Source organism: Dasypus novemcinctus, chromosome 15, assembly GCF_030445035.2.
Source record: "Dasypus novemcinctus isolate mDasNov1 chromosome 15, mDasNov1.1.hap2, whole genome shotgun sequence".
Lineage (NCBI taxonomy): Eukaryota > Metazoa > Chordata > Mammalia > Cingulata > Dasypodidae > Dasypus > Dasypus novemcinctus.
The window spans coordinates 32,134,782-32,161,818 of NC_080687.1; the positions used below are offsets into that span (position 1 = coordinate 32,134,782).

At 37.5% G+C, this 27,037-nt stretch overlaps 1 protein-coding gene and 1 long non-coding RNA gene across 6 annotated transcripts in view; one reads left to right on the plus strand and one right to left on the minus strand.

The window, feature by feature from the left end:
• TPP2 (tripeptidyl peptidase 2) overlaps positions 1-12,630 on the minus strand; it is a 100,678-nt gene extending 88,048 nt beyond the window's left edge. For all 4 annotated transcript variants that reach the window (XR_011645810.1, XM_004458397.2, XM_004458396.2 and 1 more), the window contains exons 1-2: positions 12,264-12,630; positions 4,819-4,947 (exon numbers count right to left, since the gene is read on the minus strand). Coding sequence is in view for 3 of the 4 variants with exons in the window: in XM_004458397.2 (XP_004458454.1) it covers positions 4,819-4,947; positions 12,264-12,428 (294 nt within the window). In the remaining variant the exon portion in view is untranslated. The remainder of the gene's footprint in view (positions 1-4,818; positions 4,948-12,263) is intronic.
• Positions 12,631-12,653: 23 nt separating this feature from the next.
• Positions 12,654-24,902, plus strand: LOC101424003 (uncharacterized). Of its 2 annotated transcripts, none has more exons than XR_011645811.1 (4): positions 12,654-12,907; positions 15,134-15,258; positions 19,593-21,080; positions 22,479-24,902. It is a non-coding gene; the product is annotated as an uncharacterized lncRNA (long non-coding RNA). The 2 variants fall into 2 exon arrangements; XR_011645812.1 differs by having other exon boundaries at positions 12,657-12,907; positions 19,593-19,799.
• Positions 24,903-27,037: the final 2,135 nt, after the last annotated feature.

The window sequence follows — 27,037 nt, forward strand, 5'->3', positions numbered from 1 at the left end:
CTAGAATGGTTACTTAAAAAACAACAAAAACCCAGAAGATAACTGCTAAGGGGATGTGGGAAACTGGAACACCTGTACACTGTTGGTGGGAGTGTAAATTGGTATAGCCATTGTGGAAAAGAATATGGAAATTCCTTAGAAGGTACAGAATTGTTATATGACCAAACCTTCCCACTTCTAGGTATATACCCAAAGATTTGCAATCAGGAACTAGAATAGACATTTGCACACCAGTGTTCAGAGTAGTGTTATTCAAAATAGCCAAAAGGTGAAAGTAATCCAAATGTCCATCAATGGATAAATGGATAAACCAAATGTGATGTCCATACAACAGAATATTTTTCAGTCATAAAAAGAAGTGAAGTGCTGGTACATTCTATAATAACATGGATGAACTTTGAAGACATTATGTTGAATGATACTATATGCCTTCCCTTATATGAAAACTTAGAATAAACAAATTCAGAGACAGAAAGCAGAATAGTGGTTACTAGGGGTAGAAGGAGACAGGAGAGAGGAGAGAGGGAGAGAACCTGAGGTCACCCTGGCCACCTTTTCATAGCATGACTCCTTGAATACTGATAGCCAGACATCTCCTATTTCCCACTCTTCCCTCTAAATCCCAGGTCAAGACTTTGAGGTAATTGAGCATCTCAGTGTAAAAAAAATAAAGCTTATACTCATATTTTGGGGTCCCCCAAAAGAAACTGTGGTATCGTTACCCTACACAAGGCACACCACAAGACCCTGCATGGAGAGTGCTTCCTATCAGCTTTTTTTGTGTGCTGTGCTAAACAAGAGACAGCCAGTGAAGACCAGACACCTAAGGAGAACTTCTAAAGTAAAAGGCAGAGGGCAAGGAAGAAGAGGAGGAAGAGAGAAATGAGGAAGAGGAGGAGGAAAGAAATGAGGAAGAGGAAAGAAAAGGACAAAGAAGGGAAGAAGGAAGGAGAGGAGGAAGAGAAAGGCGAGTAAAAAGAGAGGGCAAGGAGAAAGAAACAGATGAGAGGAAAGGAATAGGAGAAAAAAAATTTAAGACAATATAATATTCCGAGATTTAAAATGACATATACATGACACAAAGAATATGTTCCAAGTAAACATAAAGGGGTTTTTTTAATTGCAATTAAAAATAAGAAGCAATAATTTAAAGTCCGTACAAGGGTTAGAAAATAATTTTTAGGAAATCTTAGAAACTTTTCAGGAAGAAAAAAAACCACACAAAAGCAGTAAATAAAAGGTGGAAAAATATTAAGAAAATTGGAAAATGGATTCAAGAGCTCTGTTATGAGTTGAACTATCTTGTTCCCGCCTCCCCGCCCCCCCCCCCCCCCAAAAAAAAGATATGTTGAAGTCTTAACTCCCAGTAGCTCAGAATGTGGCCTTATTTCAAAATAGAGTTGTTGTGGATATAATTATTTAAGAAGAAGTCATACTGGAGTAGGTAGACCCTTAATACAATTATGACTGGTATCCTTATGAGAACAGAAGAGACATGGAGACAGAGACACACAACAAAGGGAGATGGTCATGTGAGGATGGAGGCAGAGGGGCTGCAGTTACACAAGTACAGGCCATGGAATAGTAAAGACTGCCAGCCACCACCAGAGGCAAGGAAGAGGCAAGGAAAGAGTCTTCTCTAGAGCCAATGGAGAGCATGGCCTGGCCAACAGCTTGATTTCAGATTTTCAGCCTCTAGAACTGTGAGACAGTACATTTCTACTGTTTTAAGCCACCAAGTTTGTGGTAATTTGTTATTGCAGCACTAGGAAACATACAATTAATAGATGTTTCAGATAAAAGACAGCAAAATCATTGGGAAGGATATTATCTAAGGAACAATGCAAGAAAAACTTTCAGACCTGAAAGCTCAATCCTTTTTTATAAAGTAATTTTAATTAATTTTAGATAAAGCCTAAAACTAGAAAAAAAAAAATTCAAGAAATAAAAAGGAATAGCATGTTATTTAAAAATTTGAAGATAAAAATTTAATATACCAAAGCCTTATTCCTGGTTGTGTGGGGAATGTAAGTGAAGAGGGAGAGAGGTTGGACAAGGGACTTAACTTTTCTTGTTAGAAGCCTTTTGAGTATTTTTGACTTTTCTAAACTATGCAGAAATATTGAATATAATTTAAATTAAAAACATCCACCACATGCTATGCTAAAAATACTTAACAGCAGAACGAAAGAACAGGTCACCAGGTTGAGAAAAGATAAAAGTACCAATCTATCAATTTTCAGATCTCATTTAACAGCCCTATACATAGTAAATATAATTCTACCTTTGAGCACTAGTGTTATCATTAATTCATGTAGTATGAGCCATGTTTTACTACACAAAATAAATGACTACAGAAGTATGGAGAGTAACACTTTATATGTTCCTATATCTGTCTGACTTATTAGGAATGCTCTCCAGTTGCCCAACATAACCCATAAGAATTTCAAGTTTCTCTTTGAAACATACACTAAATAATAAGGTTGTCTGGGGAAAGACAGGGAAAATCTAGAGTAATTCATATGTATAGAAACTAATTTCCCTGGAGTTCACAATCATTTAAAAAAGCATATGGAAAGGGAAGCAAATTTTAGAATATTAATGCCTATAGTCGGCCTGGTAGGCAGAATTTTAACATGAACCCCAATGACCTATGCCCTTGTATAGTCTCCTCCCCTAGAGTGTAGGCAGGACCTGGGAATCACTCCCATGATTATGTTATGTTAAAAGGCAAAGGTGCAGAGATTTTGCAGATGCAGTTAAGGTTCCTAATCAGTTGGCTCCTGTGTTAATCAAAAGAGCTATTATCTTGTGTGTCTTAAAACAACAGAAATATATTGTCTCACAGTCCTGGAGGCTAGAAGTCTGATTTAAAGGTGTTAGTAGGGCCATGCCTCCTTTTAAACCTGTAGGGATAATCTGTTTCATGCCTCTCTCTTGGCTTCTGGCTTGGCTTGCCAGTAATCCATGGAGTTTCCTGCCTCAGGAGTCACATAGCATTCTCCCATTTGTGTCCAAATATCTTCTTATAAGGATACCAATTGTTGGATTAGGGCGCACACTAATTCAATCTGGCCTTGCTATTTAACTAATAACATCTTCAAAGATCCTATTTCCATAGACGGTCACATCATAGACTGGGATTACAAGAAAACATCTTTTTTTGTGGGGAGGGAGTTCAATCCCTAATAACGGGTGGGACCTTTAAGTGGGGAACTAGAGCCATGCACGAGATCAGAGATTTTACTGCTAGTCTTGAAGAAGCAAGCTGACATGTGTTCAACAACAGCAAAGAAATGAATTCTACCAAAAACCATGTGAGCCTGGAAGAGGACCCTGTATCTCAGATGAGATCACAACATTTGACTACAGTTGTGTTGACACCCTGAACGGAGGACCAGGTTAAGTCATGCCTGGACTCTGACCTACAGAAACAATGATAATAACTGTATATATTTTTAAGCTGTTATGTTTGTGGTAATTCATTATGTAGTATAAGAAATTAATACATGGTCATGAAAATCTTATCCAAAAGATAAGGCCTAAAGCAAATTTCAGATAAATGGCAGAAGGTGAAAAGAATTAAATACAGCTCTTTAGGACATCTAAATATCACAATGCTATACTTCAAACTAATTCTGCATATTGGTTTAAATCAGGGCTCCTTAACAAGGGGTTCATGGAAAGATTTCAGGGGGTCTGTGAACTTGAATTGAAAAAAATCAACTTATTATCTTTATTTCCTCTGACCTGTAACTGAAATCTAGCATTTCTTTCACTTATGAATGTATGCAATAAATAAATTATAGTAGTATTCATTTCACCTGACTGGCAAAGGGGTCCATGGAACAAAAAAGGTTAAGAACCCCTGGTTTAAATAAGATTGCTAAGTCAAAGCCAAAATTCTGCCATTCCTCAAATTCATTAACTATTTCATAAACTACTTTATCCTTGTTGTATAATCATTTTTTCATGGTTTAGCTTACCCAAGTCTTTCTACCAAGGACAAAGAATAAGACACAGTCAGTTGTTTAAGTCCATAGCTCCTATAGCCTCAATATTTCTTCATGTTTAAGTTCACAGGAAAATTCATGAAGGGAGAGGAAAGGATAAAGGCAAATCTATTATCTGGTCACTTTTCCTAATTTTCTATTCAAAACTTAAAACAGTCTGGCAACCACAGTGAAAAAGATTCCAGTTCTAAGTCTCCTATCAAAAAACAAAACAATGGCCTCTTAAGATGGTCCCTCAAGATCCATTCCTCCTATTATTCATGCCCTTGTGATATCTCCTCCCTTAAGGATGTACTGGATTTACTGACTCACTTCTAATTAATAGGATTTGGCAGAAGTGATGGGATGTCACTTCCAATATTACTTTATAAAAAGACCAGGGCTTCAACCTTGGATAAGCTCACTCACCTTGGAGGAAGACAGCTGCCATGCTGTAAAGGAGCCCTGTGGAGAAGCCCATGTGGTGAGGGGCTTAGGCCTACCAATAAAAAACTTGAAAGTAAACTTAAAAATGGACACTCCTTTCCCACCCAAATGGAGCCTTCAGATGAAACTGCAGCCCTGCCAACAGATGGCAACCTCATGAGAGATCTGGAACCTGAGGAACCCAGTGAGGTCACACCAAGATTCTTGACTCATAGAAATGGTGAGAAAATAAATGTTTGTTGCTTGAAACTGTGAAGTTCTGAGATAATTTGTATGTGGCAATAATACTCATCCTACCACCATATTTAAGGTAAAAACATTAGATGCCTTGAGGCAATAGCACAAAAACAGAATTCACTAAGAAAATAAGAAGTCCAACCTTAAGTACTCTTCCTGAAAGACCAATAATTTCACCATCTTTTGGCTCTACCACTGTAGCAGTATTCACATCACCACTTCCCGTTGTATCAATGATATCAATGATTTTTGGTTTTCCATCAGTTGTAACCTGAAAATTAAAAAACAATTATATAAGAATTATACATTTTATATATAAATATATAATAGGAATTATACATTTTAGTTTTTTATGCTTAAGGAAAGCAATGCTAACTCCCTTATCTCTATATATAATTTCCTACAAAGTCAAAGTGGTTCAAGAAAATGAAAAGATACATTCATTTTAAGCCAAAATCCTGACAAATACTAACAATAAAATTTAGTCATGGAAACACCACAGAATTCTGCAAGTGGTTTGATATATTCATTTTACAAGTATTTTTTGAGCATTTACTATAGGTCATACTCTGTTTTCGGTGTTGGGATACAGTAGGAATGAAAACACAAAAACCCATGACCTCACAATCTTACATACAGTGGGAAAACAGTGAAGAAATAAATAAAATATATGTCAGATTGTTATAATTACTATAGAGAAAAACTAAGCAGAGAAGGGGGACAGGTTGTGTGGGGCATTCACTTTAAACTAGACTGGTCAAGAGTGGCCTTAATAAGGTGGTTAATATTAGCAAAGACCTGACGAAGGTAAGCTTTGGGCTAGACAAGTACAAAACTTCAAGGGAAAAATGTTTAATAACATTCATGATTGGATGCCACACCAGCACCTCAAACTTAAGAAGTCCAGAGTTCAATCTATCATTCCCCTTCAAATCTGTTTCCTTCCAGGCTTTGCTATCTCAGGCATCACCACACAACCAGTTGCTCAAGCCAGAAACTTAAAGTCCTTCTCTGATTCTTTACTCTAGCTTACTCCTCACATCAAATCTATCAGGAAGTCCTGTTAATTCTTTCTCCAAATAGTTTGAGTCTACCTTTTTCTCTTGATTTTCACTACCATTATCCCAATCTTCCAAACCACCATCATCTCTTGCTGTTAAACTTATCTTCTCCTTACAGGTTTATTCCATTCTTAGCCCCCGCCAAGAGTAATCTTAAAACAAACTGTATTATGTCATTTTCTGCTTGAAATTTTTCACTGGATTCTCAGTCAACTCAGATTTATAAAAAGTCCTGCAAGATCTGATGTCTACTACTCCCAGTAACTCATGAGTCTAACTACACTGGCCTCCCTTCAGTTCCTGGAACATGCCAAACTCTTCCCTGCCTCATGTCTTTTTGCACAGGGTCTTCTGTCTGGAATTCTCTACTCCTTCAGGTATACCATGGATTCCATTTCATTCTTCAGGTTTCTACCAAAATGTCACCTCTTCAGAAAGTCCTCTCCAATGATCTCTTTAAGTCCTTATTCTCTTACAATATCTTGTTTCCTTCATAGAACTTAATCCAATCTGTAATCATATATTAATAGTTACATGATTGCTTGTTTATTTACTTTCCCAATTGGAACAGAGGCTCCATAAGGGCAAGGACTATGACTACCTTTTTTACCTGTTTACTCAATACCTAGCAGTATCTGTTAGGCACTCAAAAAATATTTATTAAGTTATTGAATAATCTGACATTAATTACTTAGCATTAAGACTGATATTCCTAAGGTACGATTTATTGGTCAGCCCATGAATGTCCATTTGAGTCATAAAGTAACTGCTAAAGGTTAAGGGTAGCACTATAATTTCACAGCTGCTTTTGTGGGAAAATTAATTTCTGGGCTTTCTGGATTAGCTTCACAAAGAAAATTTGAAGTATTCAAGATATACGTAGTTAGCTACCAGCAGGAAGTAGGCTTGTCTTCTTTTTTTTCCCCCCAGAAAAAGAAGAAGAATATACTTCTCTAATCTCAAGAAAGAAGCAGGAATGTAAAAAATGCCAGTGTGACAAGAATACAAACTTTTGGGCCCCTTTTCTACTTCAAAAACTCAAACTCTTTTTTAAAAGATAGGATTTAATATCTGATTATAGAAGTCTTTCTGACCAACACTCCCCCCCAACACCCAACACCAAGTACTTCCTCGAGTATCCTCAAAACTTTGTAATTAAGGAATACCCTAAAGAAAGAAAAAAAAATTAACTATTTGCTGGAAACAAAGGCACATAATTTTTTCTTTACAAGTGCTGGAGACCCCAAACCTCACTCCAACTATGTTGCCATAGGGCGAGCAGAGATCTGATAGCTTTCCTGAGGGGCCCATAAGGCTTCCTAAACATAGCTGATATTTTTACGCACAGTTGATATTTTTAAGTTGGATATTTATTTCTTGGGGTATGGTCCATACTAGTAACAAAAAAAAAAGTGCTCTAATATATATACATATATATATACTCAGAAGGCTCAAAATCATAATTTTAAAAAATCACTCAAAATCAAACCAAATCTTAATATTAGAATAAAATTTAAATAAGACACTGATTTTGAAGGGATGGGCTGAGTAGCTTAAAAAATAAAATAATGAAAGAAAACATAAGAAAATCTACCAAAATAAAACTGGAAATTAAGAGGGAAGATAACACACTCCTATAAAATTAAAAGTAGCTAGATCATGTATTAATACAAGAAAATAATATATTTTAAAATGTGTTCCAAAATATATACATAATTTGAAAGATTCAAAGTAGTACAAAGAACACAAATCTTCATCTTAGCATTTAACGAATAAACAACTTCAATGACTTGAGATGAAGAATAACAAGAGAGCACTTACAACTCAGACACAGATTGCTCTAATTAGAAACCTCATTACCAGTATGTAAGCAAAGGAAAAACCTAATGGGATTTAGTGTTTTATGGTTTATTTACCATTAACTATTTCCACAAGCTTTACTTATAAGAATTCCATCCTATACACACACACACACACACACACTCTCTCTCTCATTAAAAATTCTTATATGTAAAATCTTACATTACATGTATTTTTCACTTTATTTTTAAGTAAAGGCAACCATTCCACTGGAGATAATAATATAATAATTATTAAGACTTTATGGTTAGGAAGAAGGAGTTTTTTTAAAAAAAGTAAATCCACTACCTCAGAATTTTGCAATGGAACTTTCAGTAGAAGAGGAAGAAAGAAATTGACATAGCATTGGAAGTATATCCCTCATCTTTGAGGGAGATGGTGTCAACATGGGAAAAAAGCACTGAAAGCATGAACAAAGAGATATTGTGAGTACAGCTAAGGTAATAAAACCTTATGTATTGGGGTGGGAGACTGAGAAATGCTTACTGGACGATGCCTGTTGGATAAAACAGAAACAGCCCAAAGCTTTCCCCAGAATGCCAAGAATCTAAGTTACTTTGTGTCTTCACTGAAACAATTAAGGTGGAAGAGCTGGTGACAGTTGGGGAACATTTCACTAAAATATAGACAGGACCTAAACAAAAGGGGGAGGGGAAGTATGCAAACTAGCTGCAACAAAACAAAATGAATGTATGAGTATTAAACTGAAATTTCAGGGGAGGAAGATACTGAAAATATTCTTATAAGCAAAGGATTTCATAAACAAATACTATTATGGTACTGTTACTCTGAGAACATAAAAATGACTAAAACTGTCTCTGGTTTTGGAAAGCTCATCATTCAGTTGGGAAGACAGATAAGTAGAGATAATTTCAATATAAGAGAATAAATAATTGAGGTAAGAACACTCTATGAAAGCATAGAAGAAAACCACTCAGCTTGGGGGAATGAGGGAAGGCTAGCTGAAAGAGAATAAAAATTAAAATTAATTGCTTAGTACCCAATAATATATATATATAAAACATAATAAGTATAAATAATTATATTTATATCTGACAATTTACTTAGTGTACTCCTTTAATTTGGTGAATGTAAAAAGAGATTTTTATAAGATTAATTGTAATCTTCCCAAAATCTTTTTTCCCTATGAGGAAATTAGACATTATGCACATATATACTTCTTTTCACTCAATAAAAAGTTAAAGTTCAAAGCACAATTCATACAAAATGGATTAGGATTTAAAAGAATTTTAACTTACCAGGAAAAATATGTGTAAAAGAAATACTAAAAATATCCTAAGTGTTATTAGGAGGATATGAACAAACTCCTGTGAGAACAAAGAGGGAGAAAAAACCAACTAAATAACTGTTAGGGGGCACTGGGACCCCCTAGGTCCTAGCACAATGCCTGGCAAATACACACCAATGTATGGGGTGGGGGGGGTTGGGAGGGTGAATTAAATCAGTTGATACCTCAAAGACCCAGCTGGATCTTAAAAAGATGGAGTAGTTTTACAGGTGATTTCAGAAGGCTTAAAGGCAGATTAAACACCACATGCAAAGGCATGTGTTGGCAAACAACATCTGGGTGACTGGAAAAGAAATGTTCATTATGAAGCACATGGTAAAGGGTGGGGGGAGTGGAGTGGATATGGACAGAAGGTAAGAACTGAATCTGCATGAAGGTAGAGTAAGATGGTGAAGGGCTTTATCAACAAAGTTCAAATTTTTAGATTTTTACACATAAGGAGCCCCAAAAGTTTTTGTTTTGTTTTGTTTTAAGCAGGAGTATAAAACAAGGTTTGTGCTTTAAGAAAATTAATTTTGGCAATGTGAAATACAGATCAAAGAGAAGAAAAGCTGGTGGCAGGGAGACCCGCTGGCTATTTCACATATATTTCCAGATCCAGTTCATGTCCCATTCCATCCATAGTCTGACTGGTCCAGCTATTGATGATTCCCCCTTTTCAATCTTTATAACAATAACAGCCTGCTGGACTACATTATTTAATATAATATTAAGTACCTGGCAGGTACCCGAATATTTGCTGAGCAAGTATTTAATCCTTTATATAATTAATATAATCTCATGCTATCTATTCTTTATTTTAAACATGCCCAGAAAGCTGACACAAAAGAGATATGGGCCCAAGAAAGTCACCAAAGGATGAAAAAATCCACTGTGTCCTTGCAAGTTTTCACTGTGTCTCTAATCCTTTACTCATATCCCATCTATCTTTCAAAATAACAATTTCAATTCTCCTCTTCCTATTTTGTCCCTTCCTTCCTATTTCTGTACATCTTATCTTAGTGACATATACATAAATTTACAAAATAAATTTGTTAAAGGAAAAGATAAAAATCTTTAAAAATCCAAGCCAATGTACTGAAGTTCATTTAACTGGATGTATATAGATTAACACCTCAGAGTTATTAGAAGAGTTACATTTTCATTTGATTTCAATATTTTTACTGCTCAAGCATTTATGTTAAAATATGCATGTATATAATATATATTTATTTTTTGCATAGTCAGATTAAAGACCCAGAACAAACTCCTTCTACTAAATATCACTTAAGCCACCTGTAATTAATCCTCTCTTAAAATTACTTTCACAGCGACCCTACAGGGTTAAAATTATCATTACTTTACAGGGAGTAACAGAATAATCTGATAAGCAGATCTGGGAAATTCTACAAAATAATTTTTTTCTTCAACAAAAGACAGTACTCTCTAAACTTTCCTGATCCTCCTGACAAAAGAACCAGTAAACAACTTATCCCAGCTGTTCTCCCACTTTTTTTTTAATCCTCCACCTTGAGGCTTTTTGCTCGCTGTCTGCTCTCTGTGTCCATTCCCTCTGTGTTCTTCTGTGTCTCTATTTATTTATTCTCCCCCTTCCCTTGTGGCTTGCTTGCTGTCTGCTCTCTGTGCCCATTCGTAGCGCGCTCTTCTGTGATTTTGCTTGTCTCCCTTTTTGTTGCGTCACTTTACTGAGCTGGCTATCCGCAGCGCTTGCGGGCCAGGCCGCACTCTGGGGCACCCGCAGCATGCAGGAGAGCCTGCATTCACCAGGCCCTGGGACATGAACCCAGGGCCTCCTATATGGTAGACAGAGCCCAACTGATTGAGTCACAATTGCTTCCCTCTCCTCCCACTTTTATCCCTTTGAAAAGTAAACATACACAGCAGGTTGGAAATCATTACTACTCTGTAATAAATATTCAATGAAGTAATAATTGTCACTGTATAAATTTTAAGAATTTAATACAACATAGATACTGTAGTTACCAGGTAAGAATTCATCACCTGCTCCTCTAATTCACCCTAGATGCCCTGCAGGGCCACCATAATAAGGTCTGCTGTCTGCCAGGATACTACTGAAGAATTAACATAAGGAAGCAAGATTCCCAGAGGATTTCTATAGAGCGGTTGTTCAAACTGGCTTTCCTTTTTCCCTCCTGCCTCACTTCCTAACCTCCAAAGTGCTACCCCCAATTATGAGAGAGCACAAATAAAGGGTTCAGAGTGGTGAGGGGAGGAGGAAGACAATTGTTTTGTAGAAATGGGGGGTGAGAGGAGATGGTTAAGATATACAGGGAGGACTGATAAATACATAGGGAAGAGACCAACATACAGAAGGATTAATAAGGGAGACAAAACTGGAACAAAAGTGAAGTTTTTGTTCATTACTGGATTTTGGTTAAAGGCTAAATTTACAAATGCCAGACTTCAAAAACTTTAGGCAGAATGCCTTTAACCAAGAGACATATATTACCTTTCGCTATGGAATCTTAATCTAAACATTTCAAAGTTGTCTAAAACAAAATTAAATAATTTTTAAAAACCGAAATTAAAGTATGTTGTCTTACGTTCTGAGGTTTAAAAAAACACGCCTAATTTTACAGTCTGAAAAGTTCGCAAAAAAAAAAAAATTAGATTCTTCTTAAGGAAAAGGAAGACGTACGGTATGAGAGTCAATGACTTTAAACAAATATGTTACAGAAGATCGATAGTTTAAAAACAGAATACATAAAACTACCATAGGAAACAATTCCGGAAGTTGACTGAGTTATCTTCTTTGAAACCCGGCTTTCGTGTTTGAAGGCAATTTTTCCCCAAATCAAATCTCCGGAACCACAACAATAAACACTAAGTTGATACGTCATTTGCCCCAAGTGTATGTCCTCCGCAACCAGAAAATTATTTTGAAAAGTTTAAAATTCTACTTTGAAAACTGCAGGCAAGGACCGGTGGTCAAGACGCGAGGGACCTGCAGAGGAGAAAGGCAGTGGTGGTGGAAAGGAGCCCCGGGGTCTCCGGCCTGGCAATGCCTAAGCACGAAAGGACTTTCTTGGGGCGAAAGGCGGACTCAGGCTCTCCAAACCAGCCGCGCCAGGCACGCTGCTTTTGTCTGGGTCAGGAACAGGGCCCAGCCCCGGCTCCGGGCCCCTTGCCCATCCACGCCGCCGGGTCCCCTTCGAGGGCTCTAGTCCCTTCCACGTCTCGGTGTGTGCCCGGGTATGCCTCCTCCGCGCTGCACAGTGCTCAGCTGCACCTCAGAGCGGGGCTTCGGCCTGCCGAGCTCCGAGGATGCGTCCCTGTCCCTCTCATGTCCCTGACCGCCTGCGCCCCCGCGTCCCGGGCCCTCTGAAGCTGTCTCACCTGCATCCCCGGAGCTCCGGGATCGACCCCCGTGTCCAGAACTGCGATAAGCACCCCCCGTCCGTCATACTCCGGGTACCGGCAGAGAAAGGAGGCGGCCCCGGTCTCTTTTTTCGGGAGGAGACCGTGAAAAGGGAAGGGCTCCTCGGTCACAGCGGTGGCCATGGAAGCAGGCTGGAGGACGAGGAAGAGGCAAACTGCCAGGCTGCGCGCGGAAGAGCAGCGCGGGGACACACAAGCAATCGCGGAGAAGGAGGCGGGGCTGGGGGCGCGGGGCCGGCCCCACCTTCCACCAATCCCATCCTTTCAGGTGGAGTCGCGCGCGGAGAGTTGCGAGGCAGCCACTGAAAGGGCGGTGGCGCGGCTGGAAGGCCAATCACGTATTGCTACGTCAACTAGCCGCGCCGCACTCCGGAGTTAGGCCGAAGTATTGTCCAGGCCTCAGAGAAGGAAGCAAAAACTGAAAAAATTATTAGAGGGTTCGGTTCTCGAACTCGGGGTCTTAAAGAAATCCAAATTTGGGATCTTTTAGGAATGGGCTGACCTCCAAGCAAAGGATACCTGTGTCCCGGAGCGAAACACTCCCGGGGAGACGAGGAAAGAAATGGACCTTCAGCCAGGTGTAGCGGGAACCGTCCCGTGGGGCAAGTGATGATTTTCAGACTTGAGGTTGTGGACGAAACTTTTAGGTGCAGCTACTCCAGAACCCCCGGTCCAGTTGTGCTGCGTGGAAGAAATGGAGCCTATAATGCACGTTTAGTGCCTAGGAACCTAGTATAGCGGCGAAAATCTCTGACGTAAATTTTGAAAGAGCTCTCTAACTCAGTATAGAGTTTTGTTTTTTTCTCTGAGAGTGTGGTTTGTGCTTCTTTGAGCGGGGGTGAGGTGGGGGGATAATTTGGGTGGGGATAGCCAAGTTTCAGTCTACAGGAATTGGGTTTTTGGCCATTATTTGTAGCCAGACACAAAGCTCCAAACTAGAATAGGCTCCTCCTAACCTCATTGCTTACACTTAGCTTCCGCGATTACTGAAAAACATTTTTTTTAAAAAGTTGAAGTTCCAACTGATAGCTCCTAAGGGCTCATAGCTCAGTTTCCCAGCCCCACAAATTATGAAGGCAATTTTAGAATCATACTTTGCTGTTCTTAAGATTCACAGTGATGGCTCCCAAATGTCTTATGCTGCACTAGTGCTTTAATGATGTTAAATATCTGTGTTTATGTAGGAGTTATTAGCCACTTTTTGTTTTAGAGACTTCTTTGGCAATATGTGAGTCCTACGGACCCCTTCTCAGAGCAATGTTTTAAATGCATAAAATGAAATATATAGGATTACAAAGGAAATAAATTAGGTTAAATACAGTTACGAAAAATATTGACCAACTTTGTTATATAGTTTTACATGTGTGCATAGTTATATGTGCACTGCTTTTTGCATTAAATAACAGTAGCAAGTCTAATAAACGACTATAATTTTAAAGTCTGAAAAACTTAAGTTACATTTTGAGATATCTGCGTTAACTGTTAATATGATAAGCTAAATTCTGTTAGTGGCAGAGTAACATCTATAATTGAAGGAAATACTAAATTAGGTGTTCAGTGAAAATAAATATATATTTTTTCCTGCACATGGTTTGAATTGCTTGAATTCTGTTCATGAACCCCAAGTTAAGAATGCCTGGTGTAAAGAGAAACACTGTGTGTATACCACAGGATTTATGAGGTCTTGCCACAAAGTCTCAAAAATTATTTTAATGGCTACGCAATGCTGTCAACAGTTGATTTGACCATTTATTCATGCTATATGGCTTAGAGAAGCATTTTCTCTTAAGTGGAGAGCACAAAGAGAAAAGTTGTTTCCCTTTCTATACCCAACTGTTTACATTAGCTCTAGAAAAGAACTTCAGATTACTTCAACAGGAAGGGAAAAAGAATGACGAACTCTCAAAGGACATTCACTATAGGGTTTATATTAACAAAATGGAATGACTCCCAGTTTCAAATGAACTGTAGTCCAAACACCTCATTTTGTAGATGAGGAAACAGCTAGACAGATGAACTGACTGCCATTGGTTCAAAACAAATTAATGAAAAACTAGATGTCCAGAATATTTTTTACTACAACAAATCATGCTCCCCTGCCAGAGTAAGCACCCAATGAAAGAATGGAGAATGATCTGTTTATTATGAGACCAATGTGCAGACGTTTTATTAGACTCATATAACAATCTTCAAAATTTTTCTGCTTATGTAAGCTATAAAAATGTTTTAGAGAATAATATATGTTTTTAGATGATATCTGAAATATTTCATCACAAATTTAAGACAAAAAGTATTCAACTTCTGTCATTTACTGTATGAAGCTTCTGTCACTCATTTAAACATATCCAGTTGAATGTAACCATTATAGCTCTTTGATACCTAACACTATTTAAAAAATACTTGAACATGTTCCACTTTAAAATCAGTTGGACATTTTACATTACTTTATTGTTGCAACTTTTCCATTTTACTTCACCGAAAGAATTTTACCCTAACAATTTACATTTACAATGGAAAGTTATTGATCACTTTATCATCTGCAACAAAAATATGTTTAATCAATATTTACCTTTAATTAAAAATAGTTTCCTAGGATCAAAGTATTAAAATTTTTCTTTTGGATTAATCTGCCTTTCCACTATAAAGTTGATCAAAACAACATGAGTAAACCTTACGGTTTGATTAAAAATTGTAGAACAAAAAGTAAACTTGTTTTTAAGGAGCTTTTAAGGATATTCATTAGATCAACCATTAGACTTTGATTAAAGAGGGTTTTATTAATAGTATTTCAAATCGTCCTTTTTTTTGGTGCCCTATTATACTTGCAGATGGTGTACAACAGCAAGATTTGGGGTGCATTGGATATGTCTGTCTTCTATGAAATGGAGATCTAGTTGTACAGTAGAAGATTCAAGGGAGAATGGATGTATCTGTCAACATAGGCCATAGTCAGGTTAGTTTATAATAGAGCAGATATGGAATTAGATTGTCTCAAAAGTGATTGTCTTGAGATTATTTGTGACTTTGTACCACAGTTGAAGAGCACTGTTCTGTATAACCAATATAGTCATTTACTCACTGTCTTCAAGCATAGTATGCTACAGCTACACATTATATTTGTTTATACCTCTTCCCTTGATGTAATGACCTTCTCAGCCTAGGGGGATTGTGGTGGCTTAGAGCTATGTATCCCAGAAAAACATATTCTTAAACTTAGTGTATTCCTGTGGGTGTGAACCCCTGTAAATAGGACCTTTTTTTTTCCTGAGGTTACTTCATTTACGGTGTGGCTCAACTGAATCAGGATGGGTCTTAATTCTATTACTAGAGTCCTTTATAGGCAAACTGAAGTTCAGACACATTGAAGACTGGAGGGAACAGCCAGAAGGTGATCATAAACAGGACTCAAGAGAAGCCAGGAGAGGCTGGCATTTATATTGCCATGTGACAGAAAAGCTAAGGACCAAGCCTTGCCAATAGCTGGCTCCAGAATGCCACCATCATCTGGAATGAAGTATCATCTTGATGCTTGGTTTTGGGCTTCTCATAGCCTCAAACCTGAGCCAATAAATTCCAGTTGTTTAGGCTAACCTATTACATGGCGTTTGTTTTAGCAACCAGGAAGTCAGTTTTATCCAACTTAGCAGTTCATTGGATATCAGAAGGAAACAATTAGCGAATTCTTGGAGGAAACAAGGTATAGATCAGGGGTTCTTAACCAGGATGTCAGGGGGTCCATGAGCTTGAATTGAAAAAAATCAACTTACTATCTATTTTCTCTGACCTCTACCTGAACTGTAGCATTTCCTTCACTTATGAATGTATGCAATAAATTACAGTATTATTCATTTCATATCATATAACAGTTGCATATCTCAAAAAATTGCTTACACTCATCCATACTTTGAAATTATAGTGGTTGTTAGACCCGATGCTAGTTGAGTGTCATAAAACTATCTGCCATTACATTCTGAGAAAGGGCCCATGGTTTTCACCTGACTGGCAGAGGGATCCGTGGAACAAAAAGGTTAAGAACCCCTAATAAAGATAAATAAAACAAGTGCTTAGAAATGGGAGAAAGAAGAAGGGGAGGAAAGAAAGAAAACAAGGTCAGGCAACCAGGGCATCAGTCACTCTATTTAGGGTAAAATAATAAGCTGGACATAAAAACCTCACCCATACTGCATTTATCAAAGCAGGAAGTGCTGAGTCATATATCCTTGATGCCCACCTTTTCTTATCACCTGCCCCATTTGTGACTACAAGCTAATGCATAGGTGGGGTGAAAGGAAATAATTTTGATGTATACCTTGCCTGTGAATCACCTTTGCAACAATTTTTGCACCATAGCATTTAGAAAATATTTTAAATCAATTATCCGATACTGTGTAGAGATTGTGTAAGCATTCAACAAGTCCCATTTGCCAGACTTAGAAATCCTACATTGACACCGAAGCCACTCCTCTCCTGGGCAGCACCCAGCCGAAGACAGTGAAATAGAAATTATGAAGCAGAACCATGCCTGTGAGATGGGCAACTCTTTGAGCCTTTGGCTCAAGGATAACCCAGTAGCTTTGTCAAACCTTCCCTAGACTGCATGGCAGTCTAGGATCTTTCACACAACCTTCTTTGCCTCTCTTTTTTTTACTCATGGCCAGACTTATGGCTGATTTTATGGCTTTCCAGTCTTTTCTGACCACACAAGCATTTCCCCTAATAGAATCCTTCCACATTTAATCCCATCTTGGTGTCTGCTTCTCAGAAGCCACCAATATTAGATTTAGACACCAGAGCTTACAAAAAAACTGAGGGTTAGGTGCTGCTGTTCCCTAAAGTCAAAAAGCATTTATTACCATTTTAAACTAATATACCAGCTTCCTAGCCTCTTCTCAAGTTCAAATTGAAATGTGTGGTCTGATTGGCAAGACTTAAGTTACTTCCCTATGCTTAACTGTAAAGGGGTCTGGGAAACTGAGTTCTAGCTTTTTATTTCTGGTTTTCTACATAGAGAGGCAGAACTGTCAATATGTGGAAAATTCTATAAACATAGGAAATATTGAAATGTTGAAAATAAGTCAGGAAGCCACAAATAGTGAAAAATATCCACTATACCAACATCAATCATTCATATGTATTTTTAGCCTTGAAACTTCTATGACTAAATCCTTTTAAATATCCTTGCTATTCAGCTCCTTTCTATTCTTTCTACCTCCAAACCAAAGTAAGTGATACGACACAATAAGTTCTAAATACTTAAGCCTCCAGTAATAAAATGGTAAACTGGGCGATTTGGAGCAAGTCTCCTAATGAGGACCGAAAAAATGGACAGCATACAGAAAATGTCTTACAGATTACCTGCTTGAAGATGCAGAAAGCTAACAGTGCAGTGAAGAATTTCTATAGAAGACTTAAATTGAGAGTTGTGAGCCTAACGTTTGGAAGAGCTTTTCCTTTCAGGGCTTTTGCCAATTCCTAGAGATGTTGCTAAGAGGCTGAGTTGTTCTTTTTTTTTTTTTTTTAAATACAGCCTCCCAGGGCTAAGATTACAAAAGTTGAAGTCCAGAGCCTGCCAAGACTGGGGGAAGTAATGGTAAACTGCCCATGTTTTCAATAGGGCTCACAAAGCACTGTACCCTAGAAATAGGAAATAACTGAACGTAGACTCAGCCCAGCCCTCTCAGGAGCAACCCCAATTATATTATATATATACATATTATAAATATCTGAATTTGGATTAAGGCAGTGGTTTTCAAGTTTGGCTGCCCATCTGAATAACTTGGAGAACTTTAAAAATATTGTTTGGACCCATTCCCAGAGATTCTGATTTAATTGGTCTGGGGTTCATCCTGGGTATTGAGATGTTTTCACTCTCCCCAGGTCATTCTAATGGGTGGTCAAGGTTGAGACACACTCTGCTAGTTCTCTCTGGTGTCTGGCAGAAGCAAAAGACTTTAAAATATCTGTGTTCACTACATTCAAGAGGATAAAGTTAAGATTGAGAATTTTGACAAAGAACTAGAAAGTACAAAAGAAGCAGATTTGGAAAATAAATAGAAATTCTAGAACAAAGAAATACACCAACCAAAATTAAGAACTCATTGAGAAAGTTTAATAGCAAATTTGATACAGCTGGAAAGCATTATTGCACTGACAGGTCAGATGAAAATATTTGAGAATACCTAGACAGAGCATTATGGAAAATACTGTAGAAAGAAAAAGAGTCATGGAAGTAACAGAAGTTCTAACAGGATTTTAGTAAATGAAAGCAAATGCAATAAAAAGCAGTATTTGTAGAGATAACTTGTAAGAATTTTCCAAAAGTGATGAAAAGCATCAAACCATATATTCAAGAAGTCCTATAAACGCAAAGCAGGGTAAATAAAAAGAAATGCACATCTAAGTGCTTCATAGTAAAACTACAGAAAAGAGAAGATAAAAAGTACTCAGGAGTAAAAGATTACTCTCAAGGAGCAAGAATGACTGGCAACTGAATCCTCAAAAGAAACAAAATCAGAAGAGAGTGGGAAGATTTCTCACCAATGTTGAAAGAAAATAATTCCTGACACAGAATTCTGCAGCTAATGAATGAAGATGAGGTTAAAGACATTTTCAGAAACAAAAGCTGAGAGAATGTGTCACTAGGAGAGTAGCAAAAAAGTGTTAAATGATGTTCCTTAGGTCAAAGAAAAGTGATCCAGGTATAATGTTGAAAATGCAACAATAAATGAAGAGCAAAGAAAATGGTAAATATGTGGGTAAATTTAAATACTAAGGAAATAATAAAATTAACGTAGTATGAGATTTAAAATACTCCGAGAGTTAAAATACCTTAGAGCAATGGCAAGTAATTTGGGAGGGAGATAAATGGAATTAAAATATTCTTAAGTTGTTTTTCTTGTTTGGGAAGGATATAAAAATCAACTCAGATTGTGATAAGTCAAGGATACATGTAACCATTGAAAATGTGGTAGAAGAAGATTTGCCATGCAAACTTTAACCAAAAGAAAGCTGGTAAAGTTATTAATATTAAGGTAATATAAGTTGTTAAGGTAGTAATATTAAGGTAAACTAGGGCGAAAAGCACAAATAGAGATAAAAATGGGTACTTAATAAAAAAATTTGTAATGGTTCTAAATTAGCATGAACCAAATAATGGTGTCAAAATATATAAAGCAAAATAGTACCAAATGAAACAAGAGTGACAGTCATAATTAGAATTTAATATGCATGCCTCAGTAGCTGCTAAGTGGACAGGAAGGCTATAACCCCTCTATTTTTTGTCCGTAGATGATTGGACCAGAAGTGGACTCTTGACAGGAGGCAACCAGAAAGAAGCAGAGATGTGTGCATTGGAGGCTTAGAATGAGGATTCATGAATGGTGGAATCTCAGAGCCTCCTGCTGGGGGCCTCAGAGCCATCTTTAATCCAGAACTATTCTAGAGTGCTATTCTCAGAAAAGCCCAGTCTCATTGAGATTCTGATTTTGGATTGAGGTGTGACTCCCTGTATCCTTTTATTAAAAACTCTTATTTGTTATTCTTTAGAATTTTCCTTTACTTAATCAGAAGGGCCTTAGCTAGAATAAGGCACATGACATTTATTGTGGTTCAACCCAATTCTTGATATATATTAATCAGCAAAAACATACACCCACTGAATTCTATGACAGTAAATCACAATTACTATAACAAATATATTAAACACCCACATGGTCATGGAGTAATGGGGAATCATTCAAGGTGTAGTTCCTTCTTTCTGTTGCTTCACTTCAGGAAGCAGCTCAGATAGTCTTGGGTCTGAAGATGATTCAGCTCAAGCAAATGCTATGAGCTCAGACTTGGACCTGCCTAACCATGGTTATTTGTAGCACCTGCATGGCCAACTTGTCTGCCCAAGTTTGACATGCCAAAAAGCATCCTAGGCCTAGGATTCCAAATAAGGGCAAGTCCCAGTGGTGATCTCTAGTATTCTGAATTGAACAAGAGAGGTAAAGAATGTAGCAGTTGTGGTAGGTTGAAATATATCCTCCAATTTAGACATGTTCTTAATCCATGTCCCTGTGGGTATGAACCCATTCTAAATAGGGTCTTTTGAAGATGTTATTTTTGTTTAGGATATGGCAAACTGACTACGGTGGTTTTTTTGTTTTTTTTTTTTTAAGATTTATTTATTTATCTCCCCTCCACTTCCTACCCTGGTTGTCTGTGTCTGTTTGCTGCGTCTTGTTTCTTTGTCCGCTTCTGTTGTCAGGGGCATGGGAATCTGTGTCTCTTTTTATTGAGTCATCTTGTTGCGTCAGCTCTCTGGGCGGCGCCACTCCTAGGCAGGCTGCACCTTCTTTCGCGCTGGGTGCCTCTCCCTACGGGGCGCACTCCTTGCGCGTGGGGCTCCCCTACGCGGGGGACACCCCTGCACGGGAGGGTACTCCTTGGCGCGCATCAGCGCTGCGCATGGGCCAGCTCCACACGGGTCAAGGAGGCCCGGGGTTTGAATCGTGGATCTCCCCTGTGGTAGACGGACGCCCTAACCACTGGGCCAAGTCCGCTTCCCCTAAAGTGGGTCTTAATCCAGATTACTGAAGTCCTCATAAGGTGAAGGTGACGGAGAAGGAGGAAGTCCACAGGAACCTGGAAGAGAAAGAAGTGGACATGGCTATGTGACAGAAAAGCCAAGAAACCCCAAGGTTCCCAGCAGCCAGCCTCAGAATGTCACATAGTCTTCATGGAGAAAGTATCTCCTTACCTGCTGCCTCAATTTGGGGCTTCTCCTAACCTGTGAGCAAATAAATTCCTGTTGTTAATGCTAATTCATATATGGTATTTTTTTTAGCAGCTGAGAAACTAAAAAATACTATCCTCAATGAGAAATGTAGAGCCCACCAAAAACTTTGATCCTCAAACAAAATATTATACCTGTAAAGAACCTATACAATGTTTAGAATGTTCGGTATTCCTACCAAAAAACTAAGCAGTAGCTATATAAATTCCTCCAAAAATTGGTTATAAGGGGAAAGACGGCCAAGTAAAGAACTTGTAAAATAAGTTTTTCCTTGCTCTGTTTCTCAGCAGTGTATATTTCTTAATATCTACTTGGTGTGAAAATGATTTGCCCATAATAAAAATGTAGATCAAGTTTTAATAAATACTTATGGAATAGCAGTGTTCCTTAAGCAAATTACAGATAATTCTTTTTATTCCTTCATTGCCTGGTAGCATACCAACTGGCATTTGGAGGAATGGAACCTAAGAGAATACATTGGTACTGACTATAATTAGGATACAGGATACTATAAGGCACTTAATGTATGGATGTAATTATGGTACTGGTTACTCACCGGCATTGAATGTATGAGTAAATTGAGTACCTAACATCTTAAATTCTAAAAGACTTCTGTCAATGCTGGACTGAAATATGGCAGTAGCCAAGTTCTCGTTAGGTTGTATGTTGAATGACTACAATATTTCTCTTAATCATAGGAAAGTAAGATTCCTTCTTCTCCCTTGCTGAGTAATGGGAGAGATCTGGTCTAGCTCTAAGCCACTAGTTGTGGGTTTTGTATCGGGAAAGAGGGTAAGCAAGAATATGAGACAAAAGTCTAGAGGCTCCAGAAAATTGCATGGTGCTGGGGCCAGTGTGTGAAGCTGGCCTGAACCTCCAACTAGCCAGGCTGCTAGGAACTTCTCAACTTCTCTCCTGTTCCCTGAAAGTTCTGGGGGTTAACTTTTTATTTCCGTTTCCTCTGCTAGCTCTCTGCTTCTCAGAACAATGAACATAATGCAGACTGAAAACTTTCCCCCTATTTCCCATTTGCTGAAATAAAAACTTCAACCTTTTAGAGCTATTCTGATTCAGAGAGGATATAAGGAAAGATCTGTTTTGTCCCCTCTCCTTTCTTTAATGTCAGACTTGATAACCAGTTCATCCAGATGCTGAAGGTAGATTGTTGGTAGCAGAGAACTGAAGTGAAGTTCACCTGCATTTCAGAGGAACCCAGATCTAGTTTCTTTGTTATTTTTCATTGCTGTGTGGAAGTGGGGCAGAGGATGGGGAGGGGATGTGATGTGGGGTGAAGATGTGATGTACTGATGATGGCACACGTGCCTTCTGGGGGAGGGGGGTGTAGCATCGCTGTGGAAGACACGCCGTGTCTCATCATTTCCTTCCCCTCACAGTCCACCTTGCACAGGAGCAGTGTGGACCTTGTCTGCGTGTGCGCGCGTGTAAGCTGAAGACAGAGAGGAAAACCCCTACAGCTCTGAGGAAAAGAAGGAAATGCCTGCCTGTGATTGTTGGCCACATGGATATAACAACTGTTCTTTTTGGTGGTTCATTCCCAAGAGATAGGTAGCATGTTGCCAGTATTTGATTTAGTCCCCAGAAAAGTGGTAAATATGTTTTAGTAAGTGCTTTGAGACCATTTCAAAAAACTATGTCAGCACAGTTAAGAGTAGACTTGGGGGAAATCTGTAAAACAAGTTGCTTGTAAGAATGCAGAGAAATCATCTTTATTTTTGTACATAATATTATAAAAATACTTGTAATACAATAAAGAGACTGCACACTGTCCTTGCTAAAACAGTATAAGATGCCATAGTATAAGATGAACTATTGACCACCTGTCTTCTTACGTACTTACTGTCTAAATACTGAAATGGCTCACATATTCTTGATCTCTACTTGGGAGCATTGTATATGTAAGATTTTGATAATAAGTATTTTTTCCACAGATTATCATATCATTTTAATGAATACATGCATAATGGTAGGATCCAAGTTTCTATGAATCAATTTAATGTAAGCTTGTTAAGTGAGCTAATAGGAATATCACTGCTGCTTATATATACTGTGTATCTAACCGTATCTGAGTACTCAGTAGATATTAGCACATCTTGAAGTATTAATATCAACATAACAATCCTATTTCATTTAAAAAATAAATGTTTTTCCTGGATAAATCTGCACTGCATGTTCATTTTTGAAAACATGGAAAATACTGAAAAATTTAGAAGAAAAATTAAAAGCACCCTAATTCCACTGCCCAAACATAGTGATCAATGATAATATTTTAAGCTTTGTTTTACAAAATTATACTGTTTTCATATTTGAATTTCATATACGAACTTTCCACTTAAACTTATATTAACACGTATTTTCTGAGATGTAAAAACTTATTTATGAACATGATTTATATTGATTATATGGTTCAATGGATATACCAGAATTTATTGAACCATTTAATTGTTGAATATTTAAATTGTTTCTAACTTTTTGTTTTTATAAGTAATATTATAATGAACATCCTTACAGTGAAAGTTTTGATTGCATCCCTGATTATTTTTTTAGAAAAGTTCCTAGAATAGGAAATTCTTGGTCAAAATACAGGAACATTTTTAAGGCTTGAATTCTGAAAACCAGAACAAGTGGAAAGAAAATGTTCATCAGCCAACTAGAAATGAATATGTAAACAAAATGAGTATAATTAGATCACTTTACCAAAATAACTGGGTGGCCAGCTTTTGAAATAATTTCAAGCCCAAAGGACATTTGCAGATACTAACATATACATCAGCAGATAGAGTGGGGCACTTGATCGAAAATAGCCAGTAAGGGTTCTCACCCAAGGCCTTTTTAAAGAGTTATTCTCAGCAGTGTTCCATCTTGAGGGGCACAATTTGGTTTACTTGTAAAAACTTGTTATTCCCTGGAGTACACCCTTAATCATCTGTTTTTAATTTATGGAGGTCATTTATATTCTCACAAAACAGCTCATAAAAAATTAGTGCTGGCATTTCTCCAAAGAAGATATACAAATGGACAAGATGCTCAATGTTACTAGTCATGAAGGAAATGAAAACAACAATGGAATACTGCTTCACACCTACTTGGATAGCTATAATAAAAAATAAAACAGTGGAAATTAAGTATTGAAGAGGATGTAAAGAAATTTGGAATCTTCCTACAGTGCTGGTGGGAATGGAAAATGTTACAGTCGCTGAGGAAAAGTTTGGTGGTTCCTCAGAAAGTTTAAACAGAATTACCAGATGACCCAGCAATTCTACTCTTAGCAATTCCACTCCTGAAAATGGACTTAAATTGATGTTTGTACACCAATGTTATAGCAGCATTACTGGCAATAGCCAAGAGGTAGAAACAACCCAGACATATACATCCATTGATGAATATATAAATTGTGGTATATACATACAAGGAACACCATTCAGCTATAAAATGAATGAAGTTCTGATACATGCCACAAAACAGATGAACTTTGAAGACATCGTGTTGAGTGAAATACTCCAGGCACAAAAGGACAAACATCATATGATTTCACTTGTATGAAATATCCAGAATAGGTAACTACATTGAGACAGAAAGTAGATTAGCAGTTACCAGTGTTCAGGGAAGGGAGAATGGGGAGTTATTGTATAATGGGTTTTTGTCTAGGGTGATGGAAAAGTTTTGGAAATAGTGGGAATGGTGGCACAACGTTGTGAATGCAATTAATGCCCCCGAATTGTGTACTTATAAATGATCGAAACAGAAACTTATGTTATTTGTTACCACAATAAAAACAAATTTGTGTTGATTTGAATAAATCTTTTACTATTCATTTGGCATTATGCACCACTTATCTAGGTGAAGGCTGCGTATATCCTTACTTGATACATTGGTCACCGCCAAACTTCTCCTTCGAAAATTATGCTTTGTAGTTTTACATGACTCTGTTCATTCCAACCATTAGCTCATTCCCTATTTACTACCCTATATTTGCCAATGACTTTGTATTATAGATTGCATACCAAATATCACTCTTCTCTGAGAGGATGTACAATGTCCTAGTGGATGGGAATCCTTATGCTGAGCTCGGTGAATGTCTCCTACTTCTATGTGAATTTTGTGTGTGCTCATTTTCTTAAAACTTCATTGTTCTCAAAGAGTGTCATGACTTAAGAAAGATTAATAGCCATTGTCTATGCTTCACAGTTCCTTAATGTCCCAAAAACATTCTTTTTCATTATATTAAACAAAATACTCCTATGGTCATCACCCAGAACTACTCTAATTCTAAAATCCTAAATATTGATATTTCACTTAAGCATTGTCTTTCAGGACTCTCACTCCCCTACTCTTGTTATACTTGCTCTTACAGAACTGCCCAGGTGGAGGAGGTGGGTGAAGGTGCTTTGGCCTTGAGATTAACTCCTCAGCTACCCTGTCAGGCTAAGGAAGGTTTTTACTTCACTTAAGGTGGGACATGTTGATCTTTATGGTCTCTTCTAACTTTGAGGTAGCACAGTGTAGTGGTTAAGGGCATGGAGTGGAGCCAGAATATGTGGGTTTGAACCCTGGCAGTTTGCTTACTGGCTCTGTGACCTTGGACCAGTGACTTGACTTCTCTTGTGCCTCAGTTTCCTAATAAATAAGAATGCTGGTATAGTAATACCAACCTCTTAGGGATGCTGCAAAGATTAAACATGTTTGTATAAAATGTATACAACTATTACTCATGGTAAGCACTAGAAAGTGTTTACTAGTTTGCTTAAATGGCTTTACTATTTACAACTGAAAATTGGCTATAGCTGAAATTAAACTGCAAATTGACGTAAGAAAGCACACTAACAAACTTTAAAAATATGTATTCAATTTTATAATTATAATTTATAATTCTCCCTAACAGAAGTACCAAATATCCCAATTCTTTTATCCATATAAACTTTGATCCATATAAACTTTGATCACATGTTCTTTTGCATGTGAGTATAAATCCTAGGAAACCTAAGTCAAAATCAGTTCAGTGCCTGGTGTTTTTAACTCAGCATTAATTTTGCAGTAGTGCCACCTCCTGGTTGGAGTTTACTTTTACAAGCCGACATCTTGTCTAGACACACAGTGCCTGGAAAATTGTGATTTTATTCCAGGGAATACTGGAGTGAGCTAGGGTAAACCAACCCCGGCAGACAATCTGCTGAAACACTGGCCTTATAAGTGCTGGAAGATGAAAAAACATACAGAAAGCAGGAAAACATGAAAAAATGAATGTCATGCTAAGTGAATAAACAATAGTGTAATTGGTTAGAACCCTTGTTTGCTTTTGGTAAATCAATTCTCTAGAAAGATAGAGTGGAACTGAATAAGTTACAGGAAAGGTTAAATAAGATGATTATGTCCAAAAGATGGGCTTTTCTACAGTTTTGAAATTTCAGGCTAATAGAGGGAATGCTGTGTTTCAAAACCATTCTGGAAAAGTAACTATGGATAGTGTGGGTGAATCAAGAAATTATAAAGTTACAGTAACTTTAAGGGACTCGTTAGGGTGGGAGGATAAGGAAAATAAAATTTGAAATATTCTGAGAATATTTAATTCTCAGAATGACCCTACCCCCGTCAGTTTTGTTATCACCATTCCAGATATGAGAAAACAAGATCATAAAAGTGAAGTGTCTTGGTCAGGTTTATAGAATTAGTAGGTGACAGCCATGTGTCTGACTCCAAAGGCTGTGCTCTTGCCATTATGACTTGTGCTACATATCCCATTTTCATTTTTTTAAATTATTTTTTTTTAATTTTTGGTAATAGGAAGGAAAAGGAGAAAAAAGGAGCTGATACTCTACCATTTACTTTGTGCCATGTAGTACACTAAATGCTTTCACGTAAGTGGCTTCATTTATTTTATGTTGTCTTCTTGGAACTCATCTACTCCTCAATTAATGGCAGAAATCGTTGTCATTTG